This window comes from Balaenoptera physalus (assembly GCF_965194825.1).
Source record: "Balaenoptera physalus genome assembly, chromosome: 8".
Classification (NCBI taxonomy): Eukaryota; Metazoa; Chordata; class Mammalia; order Artiodactyla; family Balaenopteridae; genus Balaenoptera; species Balaenoptera physalus.
In genome coordinates, this window is record NC_138887.1 from 120,014,557 (window position 1) to 120,041,705 (window position 27,149).

The following is a 27,149-nucleotide window of genomic DNA, read 5'->3' on the forward strand; positions in this document are numbered from 1 at the left end:
GATAAAATACCTCATGAGTTCATATTGCTATTTCCGATTCAAATTCAGGACTATAGGGTTTTTCCTTAACCTCTTCTATGTAGCATTTTTATTGTATCTCTTCCACAGTAAGAATTTTGATTCTCTAGAGAATATGGAATTGGAACGTTCCTTACCTACTCATGGAATTAACACCTCTTAACTATACACAACATTCTCTGAAGAACAATAATTCCACTACCACCAATTATGATTAATAAAACAGTAAAAAAATTTTGACATACACTATCCCAATAACCCCTCATATTTCTTCTTTTTAACTCACATTTAGTCTTAGTTCTACAACTATATAATTAATGCTCACTATTTACTGCTATGTCTATCTCTCTCTCTAGTTATTTTGGTGTTTGACACCCATTCTCTAGTGAATTCCTTAGGAAAGGCCAATGAAAACAATATTCTCCGTCTGTGCCATGTATACTTGAGGGTTAGTTTGACCAAATAAGAAATCCTCGGGGCTTTGCAGACGCCGCCACCCCGGAACCTCCCGCGCTGCCTAACCATGGTCAACCCTACCGTGTTCTTTGACATCGCCGTCGACGGCGAGCCCTTGGGCCGCGTCTCCTTCGAGCTGTTTGCAGACAAAGTTCCAAAGACAGCAGAAAACTTTCGTGCTCTGAGCACTGGGGAGAAAGGCTTTGGTTATAAAGGTTCCTGCTTTCACAGAATAATTCCGGGATTTATGTGCCAGGGTGGTGACTTCACACGCCATAATGGCACTGGTGGCAAGTCCATCTATGGGGAGAAATTTGATGATGAGCATTTCCTCCTGAAGCATGCGGGTCCTGGCATCTTGTCCACGGCAAATGCTGGCCCCAACACACACGGTTCCCAGTTTTTCATCTGCACTGCCAAGACTGAGTGGTTGGATGGCAAGCATGTGGTCTTTGGCAAGGTGAAAGAGGGCATGAATACTGTGGAAGCCATGGAGCGCTTTGGGTCCAGGAATGGCAAGACCAGCAAGAAGATCACATTGCTGACTGTGGACAAATCCAATAAATTTGACTTGTGTTTTATCTTAACCACCAGAGCATCCCTTCTGCAGCTCAGGAGAGGACCCCTTCACCCCCATCTGCTCAAAATACACTATAATCTTTGTGCTCTCATTGCACCTCTTTGGGTTCCATATTTTCCTTATTCCCCTCCAAGTTTAGCTGAATTGCAAAGTTAAGTTTATGGTTATGAAATAAAAACTAAACAACCAAAAAAAAAAAGAAATCCTCGGCTCACAGGAATGTACTCCATTTTCTTCTGATATGAAGTGTTACTGCCAGAAGTTTGATCATAATCTAATTCTATTTCTCTTATGTATATTTGTTTATCTAGCTGTTCAATGGATGTTCTTTCTTTAAAGTCCAGTTATTTTACTAAAATTTATTTATATTTGTTTATTTATTTATTTTGGCTATGCCAGGTCTTAGTTGTGGCATGTGGACTCTTAGTTGCGTCATGCACGTGGGATCTAGTTCCCCGACAAGGGCCCCCTGCATTGGGAGTGCAGAGTCTTACCCACTGGACCAGCAGGGAAGTCCCCTAAATAAATATATATATATATACATATATATATTTAAAATAAGTTTATTTATTTATTTTATTTTTGGCTGCGTTGGGTCTTCGTTGTTTCGCCCGGGCTTTCTCTAGTTGCGGTGGGCGGGGGCTACTCTTCGTTGTGGTGCACCAGCTTCTCGTTGCAGTGGCTTCTCGTTGCGGCGCATGGGCTCTAGGAACGTGGGCTCAGTAGTTGTGGCACGCGGGCTCAGGAGTTGTGGCGCATGGGCTTAGTTGCTCCATGGCATGTGGGATCTTCCCAGACCAGGGCTCGAACCCGTGTCCCCTGCATTGGAAGGCGGATTCTTAACCACTGCACCACCAGGGAAGCCCCATGTGTATCTTTATAAAAGGCAAAGAGGCAGAAGATGATTTTATAAAGAGACACACAAAGGAGACGTGATGTAAAGACGGAACAGAGAGATGTGAAGATGCTGGTCTGAAGCTTGGTGGTGTTGTAGCCCCAGCCAAGGAGTGCCGGCAGCCACCAGAAACTGGAGGAGGGAAGGAACAGACTCTCCTCGAGGGCCTCCAGAGGGAGTGCAGCCCCACTGACACCCCGATGTGGACCCAGTGATACTGATTTCAGGCTTCTGGTCTCTAGAACTGGGGGAGAATAAATTTCTGCTGTTTTAAGCCACCACATTTGTAGTTACAGCAGCCACAGGAAACAAATACAAAGATCAATCAAGGTGATTCAGTGAATAGAGCGGCCCAAAGCCATTTAAGGAACTCACTGAACTCCAGTTGCGGAACTCTGAGTCAGCTGCGCACAAAGCCTCCACCTTCCCCCCAAGAGAGGGATTGCACCTCGATTTACTTTCCCATAGGGCCAGCAGCTCATTTACTCTGACAGGACAAGGACCCGCAGTGGCCCCAAAGTCCCCAGGTGGCGTCCCTACACCATTCATTTAAACAGCTTCACCCCCAGTTCAGAAGGCCTGGGATCAAGAATCTGGCTCTCCCCCACTGACCCGGCGGCTCTTCTCCAGAGCTGCTAGTGGCTACACTACCGAGAGCTCTTTCCAGAGTCCTGGAGGAGCTCTGCCCCAAGACTCGGAGGTCCAGACCTTTGAGGAATTAACACCATCTGCTGTATTAATCATATTTTTCATTTTCTGCATTTTATGATGTTTTGACATATTGGGAGCCTTGCCAGCTGGGGAGAAACTGCCTTTCCCAGGGCTAAACTCACCTGCAGACACTCCTTTCATATGCAAACCAAGCAGCCCTGGTTCTTATCTCCAATTACTTCCTTTATCTGACTCACACCCCAAGCAGTATTGTCCCTCCCCTAAATCACCCCAGGGCCATGTACCAGACAACTTCTGCCCCAAAAGCCACTGAAACCATTCATACCAGCCAATCCTAGCCCTGTCTTGCCTTTCCTGTGGAAACCCCAATAAAGGCTGTGCCCTACGCCTTCCTTTCCCTCCTTTCTGCCTCCTGACTGGTCCTGGGGCTTCCCCCACAAGGCCCTGCATGCTGTGACCTGCCTCTCATTTCTCCAGGAGTATAGCATTAAACTTTTCTTTCAACAGCATTGCCCTCTTCATGTCATCACTTGGTCACCATTATAAATTAAGACCTGGGCACAAAATACCAGCAGAGTTTAGCCAATGACTGACAATGTTATTAATTGGGGTATCGGTACCCCAGCTGTATTGCCCTCAAGTGGGATAACTTTGAATTTCCCCATGAGAGGAAGTCCAGATGCACAGAGGTAGCCGGCTAGATAAGGCATCTTTGTGTCTTTCCCTTTCCCACCTCGGACCCCTTACAGGTGTTTTCTGCACTTCCAAAATAATCGATTGGCTTCTGATCCCTTGCTTCTGGATCTGCATCTGGGTGACCCCAAACTAAGACAGAAAAGGTGACAAAAAGATAAGTGCAAAAAGAAAAGTGTCTGGGTGGTGCAATAAATGTATAAAGATGAGTGAAGGGGAACAAAGGAGGGTGTGGTTAGTTCTACCCACCTGGGGTAGACTTATTGGCACGAGATGGTTCTTGAGCTGAGTTTTGTAATAAGTAAGTGAGTTTTGAAATAAGGCAAGGAATCTGGGGTGGGCCAGGGGAGGGAGTGATGTGAGCAAGGAGAGGATTCCAAGAGGGTGAGCAGAGATATAAAACAGTCGTGCATGGTGGTGAATTGCATGGAGGATCTACACTTGTCAAGAGGTGAGGCTGGAGATGTTGGCATATCACGGGGGGCCCAGTGTTCAGTCTTATAGGTAACAGGGAACCTTTGAAGAGGCTAATACATGATTAACTTGATCAGATTTGCGTTTCCTCCTGACAATGCCATGGAATTTCGGAGATGATTTAGGAAGAACAATTGCAAAATCCAAGGTAAGAGAATAAGGATATGAACAAATGCTGTAACATCGTCAATGGAGGGGATATTCACAGGGATGTCATAGAGGGAAAACTAACAGGAATTGAGCGTAGGGGCTGGGGAAGAGTCAGGAGATGCTGAGAAAAATTATCCCAAACTTGGAAACAAGGTAAAAAGGTAGGCTGCACAGCTTGTCAATGACAAACAAGGGCGAAAAACCCACCCAATGATTATCACAGAATGTACTTTGTTTAGCTCATTGTTTACTAGTGACTGAAGTTCCCAGACATAAAGAAGTTACATGTTAACTTGTAGATTTTTGTCTGGTAGAGATGAAAATAATTTCGGTCCAGTGGAAAAGATAACCCCAAAGGTTATGTTTGATTGCCCTCTAGTGCATTAGCCAGTTTTTAATCCAATCCATCAATCCTATTCTAATGTTTCTTCATTAATTTGCTTATACATACCTACCTTCTCATTTGGTCTTTGTAACAGTATTAACATCTTACTATTTCCTGCATTAATTAGTGAGTTGAATAATATATTTGACAAATGTTCATTTTACATTTACATGACAGTCATGATTTTCTCATTTTGAAAATTATAATCTAGTAGAGTGCATGCATGACATTGGGTATCTGGCTCTGGTGACAGTGTGGAGAATGAGGATGGTCCGCAGAGAGAAGATCTAGTTTGTTGATAAAGATAATAACATCTCTTGCTATGTGCTTGAACTTGAGGTGTCCTTGTGGTATCCAGAGGTAAATGTCTACTGACCTACTTTCCTGGAGACAGGAAAGAACTTAGGGAGTGAGGCCGCAGCAATTTTGGAAAGGCGGAGGCTCTAAATAAGTAACTGAGCATGATGAGCGTTGGAGTGGTCTCTGCAAGTATACTGTACACACACGCATACACACACTCACACACATTCACAGGGGCAGGACAAAACTACTGCTAATTGCTAATTTGTTTTTTCATCAGAAAAATGGAGTGCTCCTCAAGCTTCATGTGCTGAGATGGAGAACCTACCAAATAATTTTTAAATCAAATTAAACAGCAGAATAATTACTTTCAATCCACAGATATTTTGAGTTTCATTGACAAATTAATATAATACTCTTGCTGCAACCGTGCAACAATCAGACCAAACATAAGGATACCAGCCTTTGCTTGTCATCAAAAATAATCTTCGGATATTACTTGTTCACAAGGGGGGAGACTACTTAAAAAGTTATCCAGAACTTGGATATAGGGTCAAAAGGTGGGTGACATGTCCTTTCAAAGCCACAAAAAGGTGAAAGCTCATTGAGGGTTTGTCCAGGAGGATGTACTTTGACTCGCTCTTCACTGTTGATTACAGGGAGAGGATACGGTACTATAATAAACGTTTGGCACTTTGCGAGAATATGCACTTAAATTTTTTCTTCAGTTATAAGGTATCACTTTTTTTCACTCGTTAAATTTCCTAAACACTTAATTTAAAGCAGAAATTGGTGGGGCACCTTCGATTAAGGAAACATTGTACTATTTTAGTTGAATTTTATTTATATCCTTGTAAGTATTCATGTTAACTAATCAAATCTTCTAATTTTCCATTTAGCCACCTAAGACATTGACAGGAGAGCGATATCAATGGCTGACAGCTATCAATCAATCAGTTATAAAGCACAATTATGAGACTAAGACTTGTTAGTCCCTTTTAATTTTCTTCTCCAATGGAGCAACTGTTTTGATTGCTAGATACAGCAAAGCAAAAGACGTGCAATATTTTGATTTTCATGGAGCATTTAAGTTTTATATTTTGAGTAACACCGTCATCAGCAGCTATAAATATAAAATATATAAAAACATAATATATATATTCTATATATGTAATGTCTCTGAGTACATATCTTTGTTCTAGATGTCACAGCATTATAAAGTAAGGGGGTGGGTGTAAATGGTCCCTTCATAGTTACACATCTTGATTAAGGCTTCTCATTTCTCTTCCTCTGAAGAGCCAGTGGGGTGAGAGTTTTAAATCATTGGGATTTCTGGGAATCCCCTGGTGGTCTAGTGGTTAGGATTTAGCGCTTTCACTGCCGTGGCCTGGTTCGATCCCTGGTTGGGGAACTGAGATTCCGCAAGCCTCGCGGCGTGGCCAGAAAAGAAAAAACAAGTCATTAGGATTTCCACTTGAAGGTGAGCTGAGAAAATACAGTGATAGTAATGGAAAATTAACCTAGTTCATCTTGCTGCCTTTTAATATTTCGAGAACAGATGGTTATAATAAATGGTCAGTTAAAATAAATGTGTCTCCCCCATCCCATGTTGGTAATGGAAAGTGAGCGGTAAGGTTGTACATATCTGAACACAATCCTGGTAGAAGGGAATGTTTGACAAGACCTACTATCCTTGCTCACTACTTATAGGCAGAAATGAAACCAGAAATTATGGGAAGGTTTCTTCCAGAAGAGGATAAGACACTTCTGGAATATCTTTGTCCGCATTTTCTCCGGGTTGTTTTTGCTCCATCTGAGTGAGATGCTGTTGGCATATTGAATTTCTAGGAACTTGTAGAATGTAAGATGCTGAAGGACACTAGTTGTTAGGAATCCAAAGCGGGGGAGAGCTGGAGCTGATAAATGCACTGGCTATACTTAGAAAACGAGGACAAAGGGTATACTAGAGATTATAGTGCAGTCTACTTAATTTTAATTCTAAAAATGTTCAGAAAGCCAATTGCAAAAATCTCAAACATTGGCTTTGTAAAGGACACACTTTATCAGACCAATCCTAATTTTCTTCTACAATAGTGATTAACTACTAGAAGAGCTTAGAATGGGTCTGAGAGACATTTCAATTTTAGGGAATTTTTGGCCTTTAAATTCTGAATAATACACGTCCTAGTAGGTTGTGAAATATTTGGAACTTACTAATATTAGGTTGATTTACATCACACACACACATAAAATGATTACCTGGGGGTTAGCATGAGTTACCACGGGGCTGTGATTCCTTGCAGCAATTCTGAAGTTCAAAAGGGCTCTGAAAACAAGAAGGGTTTTTGTTCAGTATGCGGCAGACTTTTTGGCTGTAAAACTTGACCTGAACCAACGTGAGGCTATTTTTAGTCTTTATACTACTTAGTGTGAGAAGTCCTATGTTTCACTGCAGAAACGTTAGCATGATTGATTACAGCACGCTGCTCCGACCCCCGCTGATGTTACCCGACGATCTATACCTGCACCATTTCCTTTCTGAGGCCTCGAAATTCTGAGTTCTGAAATGCAGCTGGAACTAAAGGCTGTGGATAAAGGACTGTAGAAAAGTATTAAATATTTTCTCTTAGCTTTTTAAAAAGAAAGGATTAAGAAGGCGCAAATAATACGTATGAATGATACTAAATTTCCAGAGGTAGTTCACATTGGCCTGCTTTTTATTTCATAGAATGAAAAGACTTTTTGAGAAGGATCCCCTGGTCTAACCCCTTCATCTCACACATGAGGCAGCTAAGATCTAGGGAGGCTACGTGTTTTGCTTAAGGTCCTGTATTTCAAAACCCATAGGAGGGGCTTCCCTGGCGGCACAGTGGTTAGGAACCCACCTGCCAAGGCAGGGGACACGGGTTCGAGCCCTGGTCTGGGAAGATCCCACATGCCGCGGAGCAACTAAGCCCGAGTGCCACAACTACTGAAGCCGGGGCACCTAGAGCCCGTGCTCCGGAACAAGAGAGGTCACCGCAATGAGAAGCCCCCACTCGCCGCAACTAGAGAAAGCCCGTGCGCAGCAACGAAGACCCAACGGAGCCAAAAATAAATAAATAAATTTATTTAAAACAAAAACTAAAACAAAACCCATAGAGGACGTTCCAAATGATTTTCTCAGCGACTTATTATTAAGTCGTTGCCTATAAATGGCCCCGTGCAACTGTAGAATCGAACATCTGTAGCCTTTTAGTTTGGTCCTGCCTAACCCCCGAGTTAATGAGAAAACAGCACAAAACAAAATAAAAAATGATTAGGGTTCCCTTCATCCCCGGTGGGTGGCGCGAGGACTTGGTTTAGTTGCCGTCACGCCTGCGACCTGGGACCTGGGATCTGGGACCCAGACCTGGGGCTCCGCGGTCAGGGCTCGGGGTTCGGCATCCACTCAGGGGCACCTGCTGGGTTACATGCCTGAAGCTTGGTGCACGGGGCCTTCACAGCCTGTCGAGAGCTTGTCACCTCCCTGGAGCTCGGACATCCAAGCTGGGTATATGTAAGAAAATCCATGAGATTGCAGGGCAAATAGAATTCTGATTGTATCTACTTTTTACATAGTCAGACACAAACAAAGCTTTGCTAATATCTAAGAGCCTGGTGGCCACGGGTCAGCACTGTAGCTGGTGATGTGACACTGCTGGAAAGTGAAGAAGAGGGGACACTCCAAGGGGCTGACACAGCCCCTCCATGCCTCCTTGCTGCCAGCACATCGTGAAGATGGCAGTTTACGTGCACATGGTTAAGTGGCTTTATACATTGTAGTATCTTTAAAATTTTTTTTAAATTTTTATTATTTTTTAATTGAAGTATAGTTAATTTGCAATGTTGTGTTAGTTTCAAGTGTACAGCAAAGTGACTCAGTTATACACAATATATATATACATATATCCTTTTTCAGATTCTTTTCCCTTAGAGTTGATTACAAGATATTGAATATAGTTCCCTGTGCTATACAGTAGGTCCTTGCTGTTTATCTATTTTGTATATATTAGTTTGTATCTGCTAATCCCAAACTCCTCATTTATCCCTTCCCCACAGCTTTCCCCTTTAGTAACCATACTTTGTTTTCTATGTCTGTGAGTCTATTTCTGTTTTGTAAACAAGTTCATTTGTATCATTTTTTTAGATTCCACAAATAAGTGATATCATATGATATTTGTCTTTCTCTGTCTGACTTACTTCACTTAGTATGATAATCTCTAGGTCCATCCATGTTGCTGCAAATGGCATTATTTCAGTCTTTTTTATGGCTGAGTAATATTCCAATTTATATATGTACCATGTATTATCTTAAATTGTGTGATCTTCACAAAAGTTTTGTAATGAGATGGGGAATGACCCTGAAAATATTTTGTACCACACATAGGTTCATTGGTTATTTCATCACAGAGTAGTTCAAAGAATCTTTGAGTTTAAAGAGGAGCTATTCATTTCTTAGCTTTTGTGAAATATCTTTTTCAGCAAGTTGGGCAAGGTTTAGTAATGAAACGAGTACAGAAGGAAACCAAATTTGATATCAGACTTTGAATAACTGTATCACAGTGTTAAATCAAGATCTTGTGAAATAATGAAGCACAATTAATCACAAAGTAAAGTGTGTTTTGTTCCATTAATAGATGAAATAAAATGAGAATTATTAAAAATATTATTTATTTTATTCTTTTACATTTAAATGTTGTATATGTTTTAGAATAATATTAATGCAGTAGCATATATACAAAACAATATATATATGCACAGACACACACACACACACACATATACAAAGCAAGTTCAAAATTTTTTTATAGCAGTGTATGATCAAGCATTTGGAGACCAGTGCCTCAGGACCGGCTCCTGCCCTGTACCCTCAGCAGGTGTCCCTGGTTCTGACCCCATCTTGCCTTGGAATGATGATATCTGACCCTGATTCTCTATAGCTGGATTGAACATTTTCGTTATTAACGCCAAAATACCAATCTGGAAAAAAAATGCAAAAATATTCCTAGAGAGAGATGACAGTTTAATGGGTTTACATTTGCTAAAATGCATTAGCATTGTGAAGTGTGGGATGGGAGGGACCTATTCAAATTCCTACTCTGTTGCTCACCAGCCTTGTGCTCTTGGGCAATTTCTTAACCTCTCTGGGACTTGGCTCCCTCATTTATAAAGTGATGACAATGCGTCTTCAGAGGGTTCTTGAAGTTTAGGTTCAAACAAGGTAGACTTTATGAAAAAACTGGAGTGTCTACTGCATCCTTAACACTCTCACTTCTCTCCATGGCTCCCACTCCCGAGAACTTCCCAAACTTTTTTTACATGTGGGCAACACTCCCACCTAGAGAGGCAATACACTCTGTGCAAAAGAGTGTTGTCTAGGGCTTCCCTGGTGGCGCAGTGGTTGAGAATCTGCCTGCCAATGCAGGGGACACGGGTTCGAGCCCTGGTCTGGGAAGATCCCACGTGCCGCGGAGCAACTAGGCCCGTGAGCCACAACTACTGAGCCTGCGCGTCTGGAGCTTGTGCTCCGCAACAAGAGAGGCCACGATAGTGAAGAGGCCCGCGCACCGCGATGAAGAGTGGCCCCCGCTTGCCGCAACTAGAGAAAGCCCTCGCACAGAAACGAAGACCCAACACAGCCAAAAATAAATAAATAAATAAATAAATAAAAATAAAGGAATTCCTTTTAAAAAAAAAAAAAAAGAGTGTTGTCTATTGTTGTTCATTACTGCTTCCCCAGAGCACAGCACAGGTGTGCAGAAGAACAGTTGAAGGAGCTATTAAATGTTTGCTGATCATTTAACTTTTCCAACTCTGTAAAGAGGGTATTTCGATATTCCAAAGTTGCAGATGAGGAAACTGAAACTAGAGGTTAAGTAACTTGTCCAAGACAGCAGAGCCCGTCAGTGGCAGAGCAGGGCTTGTATGCTATTTAAGACTAGCATACATAACCGTAGAAATCCATGGAAACTTTTCTGGAATAGCTTGTCATCTTTTGTGTTTTCCCTCTTATTTTCCAGTACCTTCTACTCCATGGACAAAGTAGCAAAGGCAACTACAAGAGCTGGCTGGGTTTTTGTTGTTGTTGTTTGTTTGTTTTTTTTAACCTAGCAATTGATCTCACCGGCCCAACCAATTGAGCTTGAGAACTTGCATCATTTTTCTCTTTTGTCAACTGTAGGTAATCCCAGTGAGGGTTATAAATATAACTGCATCACTATGAGGATGGCTACTGCTGTAGGCTTTGTGAAATGCTTCTGATCATCTGCCTGCTTGTATATTACTTGGGGGGGCGGTCAGGGTGGGGATTCTAGGTAAGAAACCAGAGAAGAACTAGAAGGCATGATCTGACTCTACTGTTTTGGTGAAATCCTTGCAATTTCTTGGTAGATATTGCATATTTCCAGATACTCCAGAGCTTACACATCTGCCACCAAAGCAGGGATGGCAGACAGAGAGAAGTTGTTGCCATTTATTGAATGCTTATGAAGTTCCAGGCACACTTTCTGTCAGCTTATTTAATCTTCACACCGTTTCTACATGGTCGGCCTTGTTTCCCCCTCTTTTACAGATGAACGTATTAAGTTTCAGAGAGGGTGAGAACTTGTCCAGGGTAACTCAGGTTGCACGTGGCAGAGTCAGAACTGGAACCCATGTCCACCTGGATCAAGATTCCCACCTTTAATCACTACTCACACCATCTCTTGTGAAGATAACACCCAGAACTGCCGGGCTGATTGACAAGATCTTCTTTCCGGAATGAAAACCAGTGACTGTCATTGAACACAAGTGTCTTGCCTGATGAGTGTGCTGTTTTGGAGTCCGATTGCTGCCTTGGAATCCTGGATCCACCACTTAGTTCTAAACTTGCTTCCCTATCTACAAAATGAGCCTAATAACAATAGCACCAACCTCCCAGAGCTGTTTTAGGGATTAAATAAAAGTACTCATGTAAAGCATTTAGCACAGTGATTAGTAAGTTTTTTTAAATGTTAGCTATTTTTCACAGGGAACTATATTCAATATCCTGTGATAAACCATAATGGAAAAGAATAAGAAAACGAATGCATATATGTATAAGTGAATCATTTTGCTGTACAGTAGAAATTAACACAACATTGTAAATTAACTATACTTCAATAAAATAAAATTTTAAAATGTTCGCTATTTTTATTATTAGACAGTTCCCAATGTAAATATGGATGGAGTTCCAAAAGTTCATTTTACATTCAGTTGTTTGGACTCAGAACATATGAAGAATATTAGATGTTCTATTTGATTACCCATAAATACTATTATTGTGTCGCTGGCAATGTATGGACTTAGATTTGCATCCCAGAAGCCGGGGCTCTGCAGGGTAAGGAGGGGGCAGAGAACAGTCTACTCTATCCCAGGGTTGTTCTCCTTGGGGGGCCAGGTCCAAGAGCCCTCAAGCTGCCTTAAGCCCTTCTTCTATGGTTCTATGAGGTTTTCTGCTTCAATATTATTCTCTTCTTGCAGTAGTAATTAAATATTCAGTGCCTCTGGCAGTTGTCCAAACCTTAAAAAAAATAAACAATCCTCTTCTCCCCACCACGCTTGCCCTCTGTGCCCTGCATCAAATATCCTGTTTCCTCAGTAGCTGGCTCAGGCAAGCAACCGCTAATTTATGATGATCTGTGAAAGCCCTAAACCTCTTAAACTCCCCAGAGTTGTTTACATTTTTGAAGAAATGGAATCTAGAGTTTCAGGCAGCAACACAGAGAGCAGTCCCAGAATCTGTAGCGCTGGGATATTAATGATGCCCTTCTTACAATGTCATTTTGAGAATGACGTGCCCTCAGACAGGGCTAATGGGTGCACTATCTGTTTTCTTACATACTACCTGTATGACAGAAGGTACTTTGAGGCAGACCAGCTTTACCTGGAAGTTTGACCTGGGATCATCTCTCTTAAGCTGACCTTGTTTTCTTCATCACCTCTTTCCTTCTTCCATTCCTTAAACCAGTTTTGCTAAGAGCTCCTGGATTAAAAAAAATAAATAGTTGTAAGGTAGACGGACTCTGGTAAAACCTGGGACCTCTGATGGGGTACATGCTTGTTCAGTGACTAAGAGATTGTTGATGTGTTAGCGGAACACAAGAAGGATATGCAAACCAGTGACAGAGTGTGTGGGTGACAGATAGCTGAAGACTAAGGTTCCTGTATTGTCCAAGCTAAAATTTAGGACACATGATCTAAGTACAAATAAATTTATGGAGACTATGGGACCAAATAATTGAAACTGGGATGCACATCAAACATATGATAGCTGAAGGAGCCGGGCAGATAACTGGAGAGAGGAGCCTTGCGGTGCAGTGGGAAGAGTTTTGACATTTCTATGTCCCTGTGCCCTAGGCAAAGACAAAGATGAATAACCCAAAGCCCCACCTTGCCTCTTCCAAACATAACAGAGAGTTAGTGACATCCTTTTTATGGTACTGGAGGAATGAAGAGCATCTGCCCTCCCTGCTCAGCTCCAGACCAGCATTTCCAACTGCTTCCTGAGCATCTTTCTCTTGATGTCCAGGAAGTGCTTCAAAGGGAACCTGCTGGTCCTCCTTTGATCTCAGTTCATGGCTTCCCCATACACAGAACCATACAAGCTAAATATAGCAATTATTTTGTCTTCCTCTTCCTCACTTAAAAAAAACATCCAACTGGTCCCTGAGAACTTTTATTTCCATATTTCTACCACTGAAATATCTTTTCTATTCCTATTGCCATCATGACCCTCTATTTCAACTACTTCATTGGTTCCTTAGTTAACATCCTTGCATTCAATCTCATCCTCTCTATTCCCTCCAGACACACACACACACACACACACACACACACACACACACACACACACACACACACACACTTTCCTCCTGCAAAATCTTTGGATATTTATTGTCTAGAATAAACTATAATGTCATACAATAGTGCTGAAGGTTTTGCCCAATTTGATTTCAGACTCTTCTTTCTAACTTCATCTCAACCAACGAACGTATCCTGCATCGGCTCACACCAGACTAATCATTTCCTGAAATAAGCTTCTGTGCTTTTGCAAATGCTCTTCTTCTTTTCCCACTTTTCATTGTTTTATTTTTAGATGTCTCTCCCTCTGTGGAGCTTGTCTTAGGTCTCCTGATGAGAATTAATTATTCTCTCCTTGGCGTTCCCTACAATGTCCCCATCTATCCTAGCATGTTCAGAGACGGACATGCATACATTTCCTCCTCTACCCCTCCCCGCACAGGCATTCATCTTTAGATCCCAATCACTTAGCCCACTGCCAGCATCTAAAAGGTACTTGCTAATAAGTGCATAAAGTCAGAGCTGAAATTCAAACCAAGGGAATTTGGCTTCCAAGCCTGGACCTTTCACCAATACAGACTATTTAGCTCTGAATCACAAAATCTTTAGCACCATGACAATGAAGTGTCCTTGGTCACAAGGGAGAGCTGGTAAGAGAACATGAATGATTCAACATAGCTCATCTCCACTAATGGAAAAATGTCTCAAATCTTAAGTATTAGTGATGATAGGTCTATGTCAATCCTTTTTTTTTTTAATCCCTTAGTTATAATCCAAATAGCTGGAACAGAGCTGTGTGATTGTGGCTGCAAAAATCTAAGGTTAAGAGAATTACTAATCAGAGGAAAGCAGCCACTGAGAATCAGGGCAGTAATGATATTGAACACTTTACATGTTACAATGCCTGGTATTTTTATAAGCTAATTTGAAAACTCAGAAAAATCCTTCCTTACAGATAAGGCAACTAAAGCTTAGAGATGTTAAATAACTCATGCAGAAACATATTTAAGTTTCTGAGATGAGATCTGAACACAGTTCTGAAAGACTTCAAAATTTAGCCTCTTTCCATACTCCAATAAACAAGTAAAATTAATTTTATACATTTTTTGTTGGTACAAACTAATACAACTAAAAATATCTGGATTAAGAATACAGTGTAACTTTTATCTTAACTCATAGCTATTTCTTATCAGTTATAATTATTGGGAACACAGTGACCAAATGTTTTTCTGCAAACTACTCTTGCTTAGAATTCATCTTGCACCTTGGTAAGTAAGAAGCACAAGAAATAGTAAGATAAGACATGGAAACATTGTGGTTGTGTGTCCAGTTTCAGATACACTTTGTTGCAACCAGAATTTCAGCTGGATGAAAAGACAAACTCAGCAGGTATGGTTCTCACTTTGCACCCTCCTACCTGTCACTGCTCAGGTAGAAACTCTTTAAGTTTCCCTGCACATCTCTTCCTGCCCAAAGGGACCAAGTCAATATCCAGTGAAGACATGTCGAAATGGCACAGTCTTGCTTCCTATATTCTCTTATAATTATAAGAGTTCTTGCTGTGATGCTTCTAAAAAACGTTCTAGAATGAGCATCAAAAAGGAAAGGAGAGGCCCCCGGGAAGACAACTCCTCCAAAACCTGTTGCTTGTGAGATTGCACAATGGCGAGAAACGTTTGGACTTCGAGCTCTTGGCAGTACATTCTGTCCAGATTGCTTGGCGTTCAATTCCGCTACTCAGCAGTTTCATTCCGATTGGCAAAAGAATTAGATTTTTATTGGATATTACTCAGTCTCTAGAACATATAGTAATGGCCTAATGGGAGTTCATGGGCATTTGTTACTGGAAATAGAAAACATTCAAGGTGAAGAGCTCAAAAATTTCAAAGTGTATTTGAAATTATCAAAGGATTGGGTTAGTCTGAAGGACCAACTGCTGAGATTCCTTCTGGCTCTAACATACATTGAACCTATGCTTACCAGATGCTGGCTTTGAACACTTTAGCATTTTCCTGTTTTCTCAAGGGCGTCTAAAGAAAGTGCCCAGAACAAAATGAAACTTTTAATATATCCTAATTTGAAAAGTACGAGTCTCCAGTTCTTTATTTCAGAGAGGTTTTTATAATATCTCCCTCATGGGATTGTTATGAAGGTTAAATGTGTGATGGAGTGAAAATGCTTTGTAAACTAAGATACTGTTATAATTTAGTTTTCTCCATGAGAAGTGGGTAGGAAATAAAACCATAAGACTGTTTGGTAGAGCAGAAGACCTCACTAAAAGGCACATCTCCAGACTTCATCTGTAGACTCTGACATAGAATTGGTGATTGATTCTGATTAGAGCCGTAAGGAAGCACTCATCCTGTTTTGTTGAATGAATAAATGAAGTGGATTTGAACTGAAATTGGAAGGACGAGTGAGCTTTGAATGGAATGGATGTAGAGGATGGGGTAGGTAAAGAAGAATGTTCTAGACTGAGGAACCTGCACAAAGACCAGACAATAGCAATGGTTTGGTCCGCGGTCGGCTGTGCCCAGACGTGTCAAGGGCATCATGCGAGATGAGATTAGAAAGGTGACTTGGGAACAGATCGTGGAGGACCCTGAATGCCAACTTGAGGGTTTGGATCAAATTCCATAACAATAAGGGGTCATTGAAGGTTGTGGGGAAGGGAGACTGACATGATGTACAGACTTTCTGGGTTTTGCCATGCTGCTTCTCCTAGCAGCATAATTCACCCCAAGATGTCTTGGATGGGCAAAACATGGAGATAGGCTGGCTGGCAGGAAGCTACGGAGTAGTTTAGCAAGAGTGACAGTAGGAGAAAAAGCAGGGTCATAGACCCAAGGGAAGTGGAGGGATTGAATGAACGGCACAGGAGGGGAGCAGGAAGAGGGGGAGGGGATGGAGGACCAGTTTTCCAGTCGGAATCTTTGCCATGGGTGGAGGCAGAAGCAGCAGAGTTGATCTGAATAAGGACAGAGCTTTAGGTGATTTCCTTACCAATCTTGTGGTTTTATGTCTGTTATCAATTCAGCACACTCCGGCCAATCAACTCCAGCTTGGACCATTTTCTCACACTATTGCCAAGACCTCTGGGAGGTCCTCTGAGTGCAGTGACAGGCCCTTCCTCTTAAAGGAAAATGCCAGCTACTTTCAAAGGAACGGGCCCTACTTTTTGGGTACTCCTTTCTCTATTTGCATCCTCATGGCAACAGAGAACACACAGACCGCTCCTACCCACAGCTCTGCAAATTAAGATTCACAGAGCTGCTAGGTGGGCAGTTTTTCAAGACAGCCTTTAGTTTTTGTGTTCTTTTTCCTTCTTGGCCCAGCACGACTAGTTAAATGCAGGAAATTAAGATCACATTGTCCGAGTGTGCCCTGACTAAATTCCATTAGATTGACAATCTCTGTAAGTCCTGATTATTTTGTTTTTAAGTTGTCTTCATATGCATAAAAATGCATCGTAACCAGCATCAAAAGATGTTTATTAAAAGTTCATTTGAGAGTGATGCTGGGTTATGCAGCCCTCAGGAGAGTAGGAAACAGTCACAACATCTGCCACGGAAGTGATGCTGAATTCTATACAGGAAGCATTCCGGTTCCCCTGTTTCTGCCTTTTTGGGGGTGGGGGACGGGAGTAGGAGGCTATTCTTGGGTAGAAGCACGATAAAGAGTTGCTCGCTGCTGCCACAGAAAGCCAACTATTGATAAAACATTCCTCTCATTACAAGGAGACTGTAGAATTTTGCTAAGTTTGTTGGAGGGAGCAAACCTTAGCAATATAATTAATAGAGACTGTACTTGAAGTGCTTCTTACAGAATGGGAGGTTTATTTCTCTGTTGGTGTTTTGGCCTTTGTCAAAAGGGATGCCATCAGTCTCTGATCTATAGGAGTTTATGATCTAAGAAGAATAACACAGAAGAATGGGTTGTAATATAAAGAATAAATAGCAAAAACACGAACACAGAAATTATACATAACCTTTGCTTTTATTTGCTTTTGATGATGACAGCAAATAAAAGCAAGTGTCATGTATAATTGAGAGGCTTAAAAATTGCTGGATGACTTTCATTTATGCAATAACCATTCACTGGGTGGTTACAAAATGCCAGAAGTGTCCGATGAACTAGAGACATAAAATTATACGAGACAGAGAGCTCCTGGTGTACCAAGGGCTATGGAAGCGTAACCGTTATGATGCCATCAGATAAGTGAAAATGTGGAAAGATGTAGGAGGCTCTCTGGGAGCCCAGAGGAGAGAGCGATTACTCTTTCTGGAAGTTGAGGGAAAGCTTCAGAGAGGGGGCAGATCTCCACCTGGGTCAGCAAGGATGAATTATTTATTTATTTAATTTATTTATATATTTTTTTGGCCATACTGCCTGGCATGGGGGATCTTAGTTCCCCGACCAGGGATCGAACCCGTGCCCCCTGCAGTGGAAGCACAGAGTCTGGAATGCACTGGACTGCCAGGAAGTCCCTAAGATGAGTTATTTAAATGATAATTCCAAGCAGAGGCTAGAGGAGTGAAAAGGCATAGAATCAGTTAGAATATATGGTTTAATTAGGAAAATAACCAGTGAAGCAGAAACTATTTGTTGTCATTCCCCTTATTGCTCATTAAATCCCATTCCCATCAGGCATTGGTACCATATGCTTCTGAGGACTTGAGGCCCCTCTCCAGCCCAAGAGTATGGTCTTTAATAGTCTAAACCAATCACAGTCTATCAGTTCCCCTTACCAATGACTGTTTTTGGCATAGGCTGGTGTTATGAGTTGAACTGTCTCCCAAAAAGACATGTTGGAATCCTCACCCTGGTACCTGTAAATGTGATCATATTTGGAAACAAGGTCTTTGCAGATGGAATCGTGGTAAGATGAGGTCATTAGGGTGGGCCTTAATCCAATATGACTGGTCTTTATAAGAAGAGAACACCATCTGATGATGCAGAAACACACAGGGAGAACACCACGTCATGAAGAGGCAGAGACTGGAGAGATGCATCTATAAACCAAGGAACACCAGGGTTTTCTGACTTTCTTCCTAGAGTCTTTCGAGAGGGCTGGTCCTGCTGACATCTTTTTTTTTTTTGGCTGTGTTGGGTCTTTGTTGCTGCACACGGGCTTTCTCTAGTTGTGGTGAGCGGGGGCTACTCTTCGTTGTGGTGCGTGGGCTTCTCATTGCGGTGGCTTCTCCTGTTGCAGAGCACGGGCTCTAGGCACGTGGGCTTCTGTAGTTGTGGCGTGCAAGCTCAGTAGTTGTGGCACACGGGCTTAGTTGCTCTGCGGCATGTGGAATCTTCCTGGACCAAGGCTCGAACCCGTGTCCCCTGCATTGGCAGGCAGATTCTTAACCACTGCGCCACCAGGGAAGCCCCCTGCTGACATCTTGATTTTGACCTTCTACCCTACTGTGAGATAATAAATGTGTGTTGTTTTAGGCTGCCCAGTTTGTGGTACTTTGTTACAGCAGCCCTGGGAAACTCATGGAGCTGGATAATGAAATGAGAGAAAGCAGCTAGGGACTTCCAGGGACACCTTCCTCCTTCTCCTTCTTAGAAAAGAACCAAGATGGGGCATTTCTCCATCTGTCTTTGCCCATTACAGTTACGGTGGATGGAGTGGCTGTACCCATTTCACAACAGCAAGGGGATCTGTCTGAGCACCAAGGCCAATCTGCAGAGTCTGGTAGAACAGAATGTACAGGCCCACAGTGATGTCATGGAATGGTTGAATTATCCTGGGATTTCTGGATTTTCTATTACATGAAATAATAAAATTTGTTATTTCCTGTGCCATCTTAAGGGAAAACACCTTAACTCATACATCAAGGGTTAGTGGTGTCTAGAGGAAATAATTGAAGTCAGGAAGTCTTTTGTTTACTACCAGCTACTGGCCATGGTCACCATTTCCAATAAGTCCTATGCAAAAGGGACACTCCCTGAAAAGTCACATCCTTTATTACGAGCCAGTTCCAAATTCCATTAAGGCTTCTTCCCTGGTGAAGGGGATGGGCCCATATATGAGTCTTGAGGTCCTCCCGACCTTTGTATGTGTTTCCCATCCCAGAAACACTCTCCCACCCCACCCTCTCCACCATCAAGCTATTCTCCACCCACCTTCTGGCTTTCAGCTTAGACACCCTTGCTTTGAGAAGATTTCATTGACTCCCAAGACAGGTTTAGGTGCCCTGTTAATGGCTTTCTGGGCACCCTGGACTTGCGCCATCTTGGATTACACTGTATTGCAACTGCCTGTTTACTTTTGCTATCTCTCACTAGACTCTAAAGTCTTGGGGGCAGAGACTGTAAATGTCCCACTTACTGTTTCATGCCCAATCTAATACAAGGCCCGTCTCATAGTAGGCACTTGATAAATATGTATTAAGCGAATGAAAGACGTGGCAGTGCTGACAGTCTGCAGTCTAGAGTTTACAACATTCTGATGAGGGCCATGGAAAAGTGGGGTTGGGCGGGGCTTTGGCAAAATACAAAGGAGTGAGCCTTTGCCCCCAGCCTCTGGGTCCTATACTGCGATTCCTCCACACTCCTGACCTTTCCTTTTCTTCCCACATTCTACTTTTCTTTCTAGTTCCCTTCAAAAATTTCTAGATCTGGCTCTTATTTGAGCTGAATAGGTTAAAAAAAAAAAAAAAAAAAAGGAATGATCATGGGTTACCTAGCATGACCAACAAATCTACTACTTTTCCTAGGGAAAAAGCAGTTTAAAAGTGTTTTCAAGGGACTTAAAAGTTGCTGGTCCAGTGGTAGGACTCCACACTTCCTCTGCAGGGGACATGGGTTCCATCCCTGGTCGGGGGAACTAAGATCCCACAAGCCGTCCGGCAAGACCCTCCAAAAAAAAAAAAAAAACACAACAAAAAAAACCCATGTGCTTTTAATACCAGTTAAACTACATGGAACTATGTTTCCAGAAAGCTCCTAAAAAATAATGTCAGGAATTTATTATAGGGAGGGAGGAGGAAGGAAGTGGGACTTTCAGTACCTTCATAACAGTCGGTAGGTGGTTGCTTACTTTGGTCCCAGGGTCCCAGTAAGAACTTTTGGACATCATCCCATCTTTGATACCTGAAAACATTTTCCATAATGATCTTGGTGTAGTGTTAACCCAATCTAAGGTCATTCATTCCTAAAGGCTGACCATGCGTTTGTTTTATAGGTTTTTCTTCTATAGAGGAAGGCATGCAGTGTTCTGGTAGGTATAAGAATTCTAACGGCAATTTTTTTCTTTATTCATTCAAAAAACATTTGGGTGCCTCCCATGAATACACCAAATACTGTGCTAAGCATCCGGTGATCAATGGTAAGATATTCAGGAGCCCTATCCTAGCGGAGTTTATATTCCAATGGGAGGACAGACTACAAATAAAAATATAAATTTGCTCCAAGTGTTGTGAATGAAAGCAATAGACTGTTGAGATAGAGAGTAAGGTGCAGGGAGGGCACCCAGTGGGTGATCACAGACAACTAATCTAAGAAGGTGACATTTGAGCGGAGACTTAAAGGATGAGAAGGAGTCAGCCTTCGGAAATGGGGTCACGTTCACCGTAAGTCAGTTAAAAATAGCCCGCAGTCTCTCCAGCTACAAGGTTGGACGTATGGGCAACGAGGCTCCGCCGCCAGCACTAAAGATGGCGGACAGGGGGGCAGGGCGGGCGTGCCCGCGCCGTGATTGGTCAGTCAGGAGAGGCGTCACGTGGGCGGCGGCGAGCATCCGGGCTCCCGGCAGAGGCGCTGCGGAGGCTCCCGGGAGCGGGCGGCGCGGTGTGAGCGCGGCAAGTGGACAGCGGCGGGGCCTCCCGGGCAGCCAGCGTGGACCGAGAGGCGCGCGTGCCGAGCATGGCGGGCTCCCTGCCTCCCTGCGTGGTGGACTGCGGCACCGGGTAAGAGCCGCGGGCGCCCACCCCGCTCCCGCGCGGCCCCGCTCCAGCCCCGGCGCCGAGCACCTGCTCGCGGCCCGCCCCCTCTCTCACCTGGAGGCGCCCCGCCCGGGGCCCGGGTCTTGGCCGACAGCTGGGCAGGTTCGGGCGGCCGGCCCGTCTCCGCGCCCCGCTCCTCTCCTCCACGCCCGTGAGGGCCACGCGCGGAGCTCGCTCCCCTTGATGCGAAGAGGACCGAGGGGCGGAGTCGGGCCGGCTCGCCTCGCCTCCCACCTCCTCTCTCCGCGCTCGGCCGGGGCCTCCCGGGATGCCAGCTTTCGGGCAGGCCGACCCCGCTGCCGTCACTTGCCTTCTGCTTGCCTGACGGTGCCCCTGCCTTCTCACGTTCTTAAAAGGGGCCCTCGTTTTGGGTTCCCAAACGCATGCCATTTCTCCTTGCTGAGGATTCTCACTTACTTGTGGAGGTTTTTATATTCATCTACCAAGTTGACACCTTTTTTTTTGCAGCCCACTCTGCTCTCTTCCAGGAGTGAATGGTTCTCTCGGGCTAAGCTCTTGCTTTAGTTTGCGTAGAGTTGCCTTTTCACTTAAAAAAAAAAAAAAAAGACTCCATTTTGAAAAACAGAAAGTCTGAATTTGGGAAAGCCTGTTTGTGGTATAGGTTTTATTTCGCATTACTTTTGGGGTGTGATTGCTTCTTTTGATGTTGTTGAGATATGCAAAAGAGACCTTAGGAAATGTCCTGCACTTTCTTTCAGTGGCCCCCGCTTCGCTGGTTTTAGGAAGGTGTTCACCGAATCCGTCTAGCTGGTGGTTTAGAAATTCAAGCTTGCCTGCTAAATTTAGCCTCATCAAGATCTTTCAAGATGGGGTTTTAATCATTTCTTCCGCAAAATATTCCGTGGTATGTTCACCTTAGCCTTGATTCTTTTCTGTAGAGAAATGCACTTGGTTTAGTTTCCTTGACAACCTTGTAGGGGTGTCTTCTTTAATTTGCTTCAGTTCTTCTTCTGCGGATCCTTCTTTCTTTTTGCTGCTGAAGCCGCCGGTAGTGGTTACAGGCTGGAAAAAACTGCCTCTTTGCTTGTACTAATTTTCCTTTTTGAAATACACATTGTACCAGAAGTTCCGGGGCTCTTTATTTTAGAAGTTGTTTGCTACCCAAAACCCAAGGCCAAACCAGTACTGATATTAACCCCCCACCCAGTCATTGGCTTCCTTATTCAACCCCTCCTCCCAGGAACTGGTGTTCACCCCACACCCACCTGAGGTCTGTTTGTGTCAAGAGTGCAGGCAGCAGGTAAAAGAATTTTTCCTTCTCACATTTGCACGTGAGATTTTTTTGTTTTTGTGGTTTTGGTCTTGTAAAACTATTGAAATACAAAGCATTTCTTGGCAGAAGCAATAAAATGTGCCCACAGGGTTTGTCATACCTCTACTGATAGTAAGCTGGGGACCTTACTCATCATTCTTGCTGTAAATATCTAAAATGTGCTGCTCAGTTTTGACCTTTTGAGGTAGGTGATATCTCACTTGGAGATGTAACTTCAGAATATCTTTGTTTTATGGCCCAGTTATGTTATTGTCTTCAGGCTGTCGTAGGCTTTGGTGTCAGGACTTAGAAACAGTGGCCGGGAATCTTCCCAGTGGGTTTCACATGGACGTGTTCTGTTGTGGAAACAGCGGTGGTTAATTATAAATTTCCAGTGTCCAGTGTGTGGCCAGATGGAGCAGCCTGGAAGAGCCTAAATTTATTTAAGCATGATAGTAGCTCTTACATTTCCTATAGAGCTCAGTGGTTTTTGGATTGACTTTTACCTCAGAATACAATAAAAAGGGGTAAAATGCAGATTAAAAATAATTAGGACCAAGGAAGAGAATGGGCCTGGGGCATCACCCTAAACTGTAGACTAGTGGTGCAGCCGGCCGGCCTCACATTTGGCCTTAGTCTTCCTGTCTGACAAAATTATAAGAGGGTCACCATCAGTTATGTAATTCCTGTCATCGGGAAGGAAGAGAAATACCTGTTTCTCAGGTGAAAAAACTTTTCCTAGTACTAAATTCTAACAGAAAAATTCACACTGAATTATACATAGTGGACATTAATGATTGAGTAGACAGTGTACTAAATAGTATTTTTTAATTGCAAATAAATTTCATCCTGGGAGCCTGGCCTCCTCTGATGAGCCCTGAGACCAGCTCAGTGAGCACAGGTGAGCTGGGAGCCACGATAATCTGGACCACGGCTCTGCCTGCTCCAGAGATGAAGCTTCATTTACTTAAGTGAATCACTAGGCTGCTTAGTGTTCAGAGAATATCCCACAAATCCTAGTGTTACTTCTCTTAACTGAAGTTTTCGTATTTTTGAAGATTTTTATATTTTTAAACTTACTTTGAAAAATGTCAGATCTACTGAAAAGCTGCAATAAGAGTACCGAAAAACCTGCTATATATTCTCCATCCAGTTTACCAACTATTAACATTTGCTTTATTGTTCTCTATATACGATACACATTATCATTTTTCTGAACTGTTTGTAAGTCGCAGACGTCGTGCTGTTTTATACCAAGATTCTTCAGTGTATCCTTTATGAAAACAAAGACCTTCTCTCATATAGTCACAGACCAGTGATCAAAATCAGAAAATTTAACGTTTATGCAGTAGCGTTGTCTGCTAAGTCTGGATCCATGAACGGTCCCATTATGCCTCTGGACGCTCAGCTCTCTGCCCTCATCCGGCACCGTACGCTGTGTGTGCCTGTCATCATGTCTTTTTAGTCTCGTTTCACTGGACCAGTTCCTTAGCCTTTTTCTGTCTTTCAGGACAGCGACATTTTTGACAGTCAGTTATGGATAATGTTCCTCAATTTAGGCTTGTCTGGTGTTTCTTTATGACAGATACAGGGTGTGTATTTTTGTCAGGAGTACCACAGAAGTGATGTCAAAGCTTCTCAGTGCATCACATCAGAAGGCTTTTCCCCTCCAGCTTTATTGAGATGTACTTGACACACAACATTGCATGAGTTTAAGGTTACAACGTGTTGATTTGGTACATTTATATATTGCAAAATGATTATCACATTACGATACTAACACCTCCATCCCGTCACGTAATTACCTTTTTTTTTTTTTTTTTTGGTGGGGAGAATATTTAAGATCTACTTGTCTTGGCAACTTTCAAGTATAAAACAGTATTATGAACTGTAATCATTGTGTTGCCCATTAGCTCCCCAGAACTTACTCATCCTGTCAGAAGGCTGAAGATAGTTGATGGCGTTCATTTGGATTATTCGGATACGGTGGTGTCGACTAGATTTCTCCATTGGACGGTTACTGTTTTCCCCTTTGTAATTAATGTCATTTGTGGAGAGATATTATGAGATTATGCAAATACCCTGTTCTTCCTTAAACTTTCACCCATTAGTTTCAGTATCCATTGGTGGTGATTCTTGTTCTAATGGATTATGACAGTGATGGTTGCAATATTGTGGTTTTATTTTTAAAACTCCAGTATTTTCTACATTTATTAGTTAACATTTTACTATAAGGATGCACTTTTCTGTGGCTCCCATTTATTTATTTATCGTCTGTATGGGTTATTATCTTGTTCAAAGAGTTATTTATGTCATTCGTACTATATTCAGTGGATTATTATTTCTTATTGCCATTATTTGTTCTGATGCTTAAAGTGTCCAGATGTGGCCAGCAGAAGCCCATTCGGGCTGTTTCTGGAGTTCTTTAGACATGTCCCTGTCATTTTTTGAGCATTTTGTTATTATCAAAAGACTGCAACGTAGCCAGTGCGGTGCGTTTGTCTTTTTGCATTTTTTGCTGGAACATCTCTGAGATAGGTTTCTAGAAGTGGGATTTCTGGGTCAAAGGGTAAGTGCATGTGTAATTTTGCTATACAGCGTCAAATCCCACTCAGTAGTGTGTGTCTTCACCAGCAACGTGTGAGAGTGCCTACGGCTTCTTACAGACTCACCAGCAGAGTAATTGCCAAATTAAAATTTTTTTTACCAATCTAGAAGGTAGGAAATGATATCTTATTGTAGTTTTAATTTGAGTTTCTTATATTATTATGTGGGAAGATGAGCATCTTTTCATATGGTTAAGAGGCATTTGCGTTTCCGTTTTCTGTCTCTTCATTTCTCTAGCCAGTTTTTCTGTGGGTTTTAGGTCTTTTGCTTCTTTATTTTCAGAAGCTCTTTATGGGTTGGGGTGTAGTGAGGGTCCCACAGACCACCCGCAGGTTCGTTGATTTGCTAGGAACAAGCACAGGATGATAGTGAAAAGGTAAAAGCGAGAACAGCCAAGGAAAAAGGCACATGGGGCAGAGTCTGGAGGAAACCAGGAGCAAGCATCCGGAATCCTTTCTCAGTGGAGTCACACAGATGTGCTTAATCACAGCCAGTTGTGACGCACGTGTGAAACGTTGTTTACCGGGGAAGCTTGTTAGAGACTCAGTGCCCAGAGTTTTTATTGGGGGCTGGCCATGGCACCTCCTGCCTAGCACAAACCAGAATTCTAGAGTATCAGAAGGAAAGCAGGTGTTCAGCATAAACTGTATTTGTGTTAATTTTATAATCTGCTACTTTACAAAATGCTTTTATTGTTTGTATGAATTTTTCCCTTGATCTTTAGGGTTTTCCAGATACAGAATTTTGTCATTGGCAAATAGAGATTGTTTTCCCTCTTCCTTTCCGTTTTTAGGAGCTCTAATTGCCTTTTTTTTTTTTTTCCTTTATTTTGACATACTGCAGTGGCTGTTGCCTCCAAATAATGTTAAATAGGAGTGGAGTTAGTGGGCATTATCCTTTTGTTCCTTACTTTAGTGGATTAGTTTCTGGTGTTTCTAAAATAAGTAAGATGCTGGCTTTTGGGCTGCTGTGTGTATGTACATACTTACACACGTATACAAATATATGTCAAGAAAGTTATACAAATATGTTAAGAAAGTACCTGTCAACTGCTATATTTTGGAATGTTACAACATGAATGAGTGTTGCATGTTGTATGATTTCTTTATAATAAATGGAACGTGTGGTTTTCTTCCTTAGCCAGTTAATATGGTGGATTTCCTAATATTGAACCACTCTTGCATTCTGTAATAATCCCCGCTTGATCATGCTGCATTATTTTTTGATGTGTAGGTAGATTCTGTTAATATTTTATTTAGATTTTCATGTCAGTATTAGTATGAGTTATACTAATACTGGTGCATTCTTTGTCAGATTTCGGGATCAGTGTTACACTCTCTTCATAAAACAAATTAGGAAGTTTTCTTTCTTTTTCTGTGCTCTGGAATAGTTTAAGTAGTTTGGGGATTATCCGAGTTTTAAGGTCATGGTAGAATTCCCCAGTGAAACTGTCTGAGCTTAGTGCTTTCTTGAGAGGAGAGTCCTGCTGTTCTTTACATTTCTTCTAAGGCTGGTTAGACTTCCCACCTCGAGTGGAGTCAATTTTGGTATGTTGTATTTGTCTAAAGAACAATTCTCTTTCATCTAGATTTTTCAAATTTATGTATGTAGTAGTCTCATGCTTTTTAAAAATCTTTGTTTTTATGGCTATTTTTCCCTTTGTTGCTCACATTTATTTTGTTTTCATCCTTTTTTCTTCATGGCTTACCTAATGATGTGCCTATTTTGTGGATCTTTTTTTTAAAAAGATAAGCCTTGGGGTTTACTTATTAGTTCTGTTATTTTTCTGTTTTTTCACTTATTTCTACTTTTATCTTTATTTCTTTCTTCTACCTTCCTTTTTTTGTTGTTTTTGAGTT

At 42.2% G+C, this 27,149-nt stretch overlaps 2 protein-coding genes and 1 pseudogene across 8 annotated transcripts in view; 2 read left to right on the top strand and 1 right to left on the bottom strand.

Moving 5' to 3' along the window:
- Positions 1-21,574, bottom strand: part of XRCC2 (X-ray repair cross complementing 2) — an 86,124-nt gene extending 64,550 nt beyond the window's left edge. Inside the window, exons 1-3 of one of the 2 annotated variants that reach the window (XM_082473829.1) lie at positions 21,465-21,574; positions 12,548-18,801; positions 6,883-6,949 (exon numbers count right to left, since the gene is read on the bottom strand). In XM_082473829.1, coding sequence (XP_082329955.1) covers positions 6,883-6,949; positions 12,548-12,570 — 90 coding nt within the window. In that variant the 5' untranslated portion in view covers positions 12,571-18,801; positions 21,465-21,574. The remainder of the gene's footprint in view (positions 1-6,882; positions 6,950-12,547; positions 18,802-21,464) is intronic. The other variant, XM_082473830.1, reaches the window with a different exon arrangement.
- On the top strand, positions 485-1,053 carry LOC309666393 (peptidyl-prolyl cis-trans isomerase A pseudogene; annotated as a pseudogene). Its single transcript has one exon. The product of its transcript is annotated as a peptidyl-prolyl cis-trans isomerase A pseudogene (transcript).
- The window catches only part of ACTR3B (actin related protein 3B), an 88,487-nt gene continuing 81,697 nt past the window's right edge, over positions 20,360-27,149 (top strand). For 2 of the 5 annotated variants that reach the window (XM_082473818.1, XM_082473811.1), the window contains exon 1: positions 21,199-21,374. In XM_082473818.1, coding sequence (XP_082329944.1) covers positions 21,331-21,374 — 44 coding nt within the window. In that variant the 5' untranslated portion in view covers positions 21,199-21,330. Of the gene's footprint in view, positions 21,375-27,149 lie in introns of all 5 variants that reach the window. The other 3 variants (XM_082473819.1, XM_082473816.1, XM_082473812.1) reach the window with 3 other exon arrangements.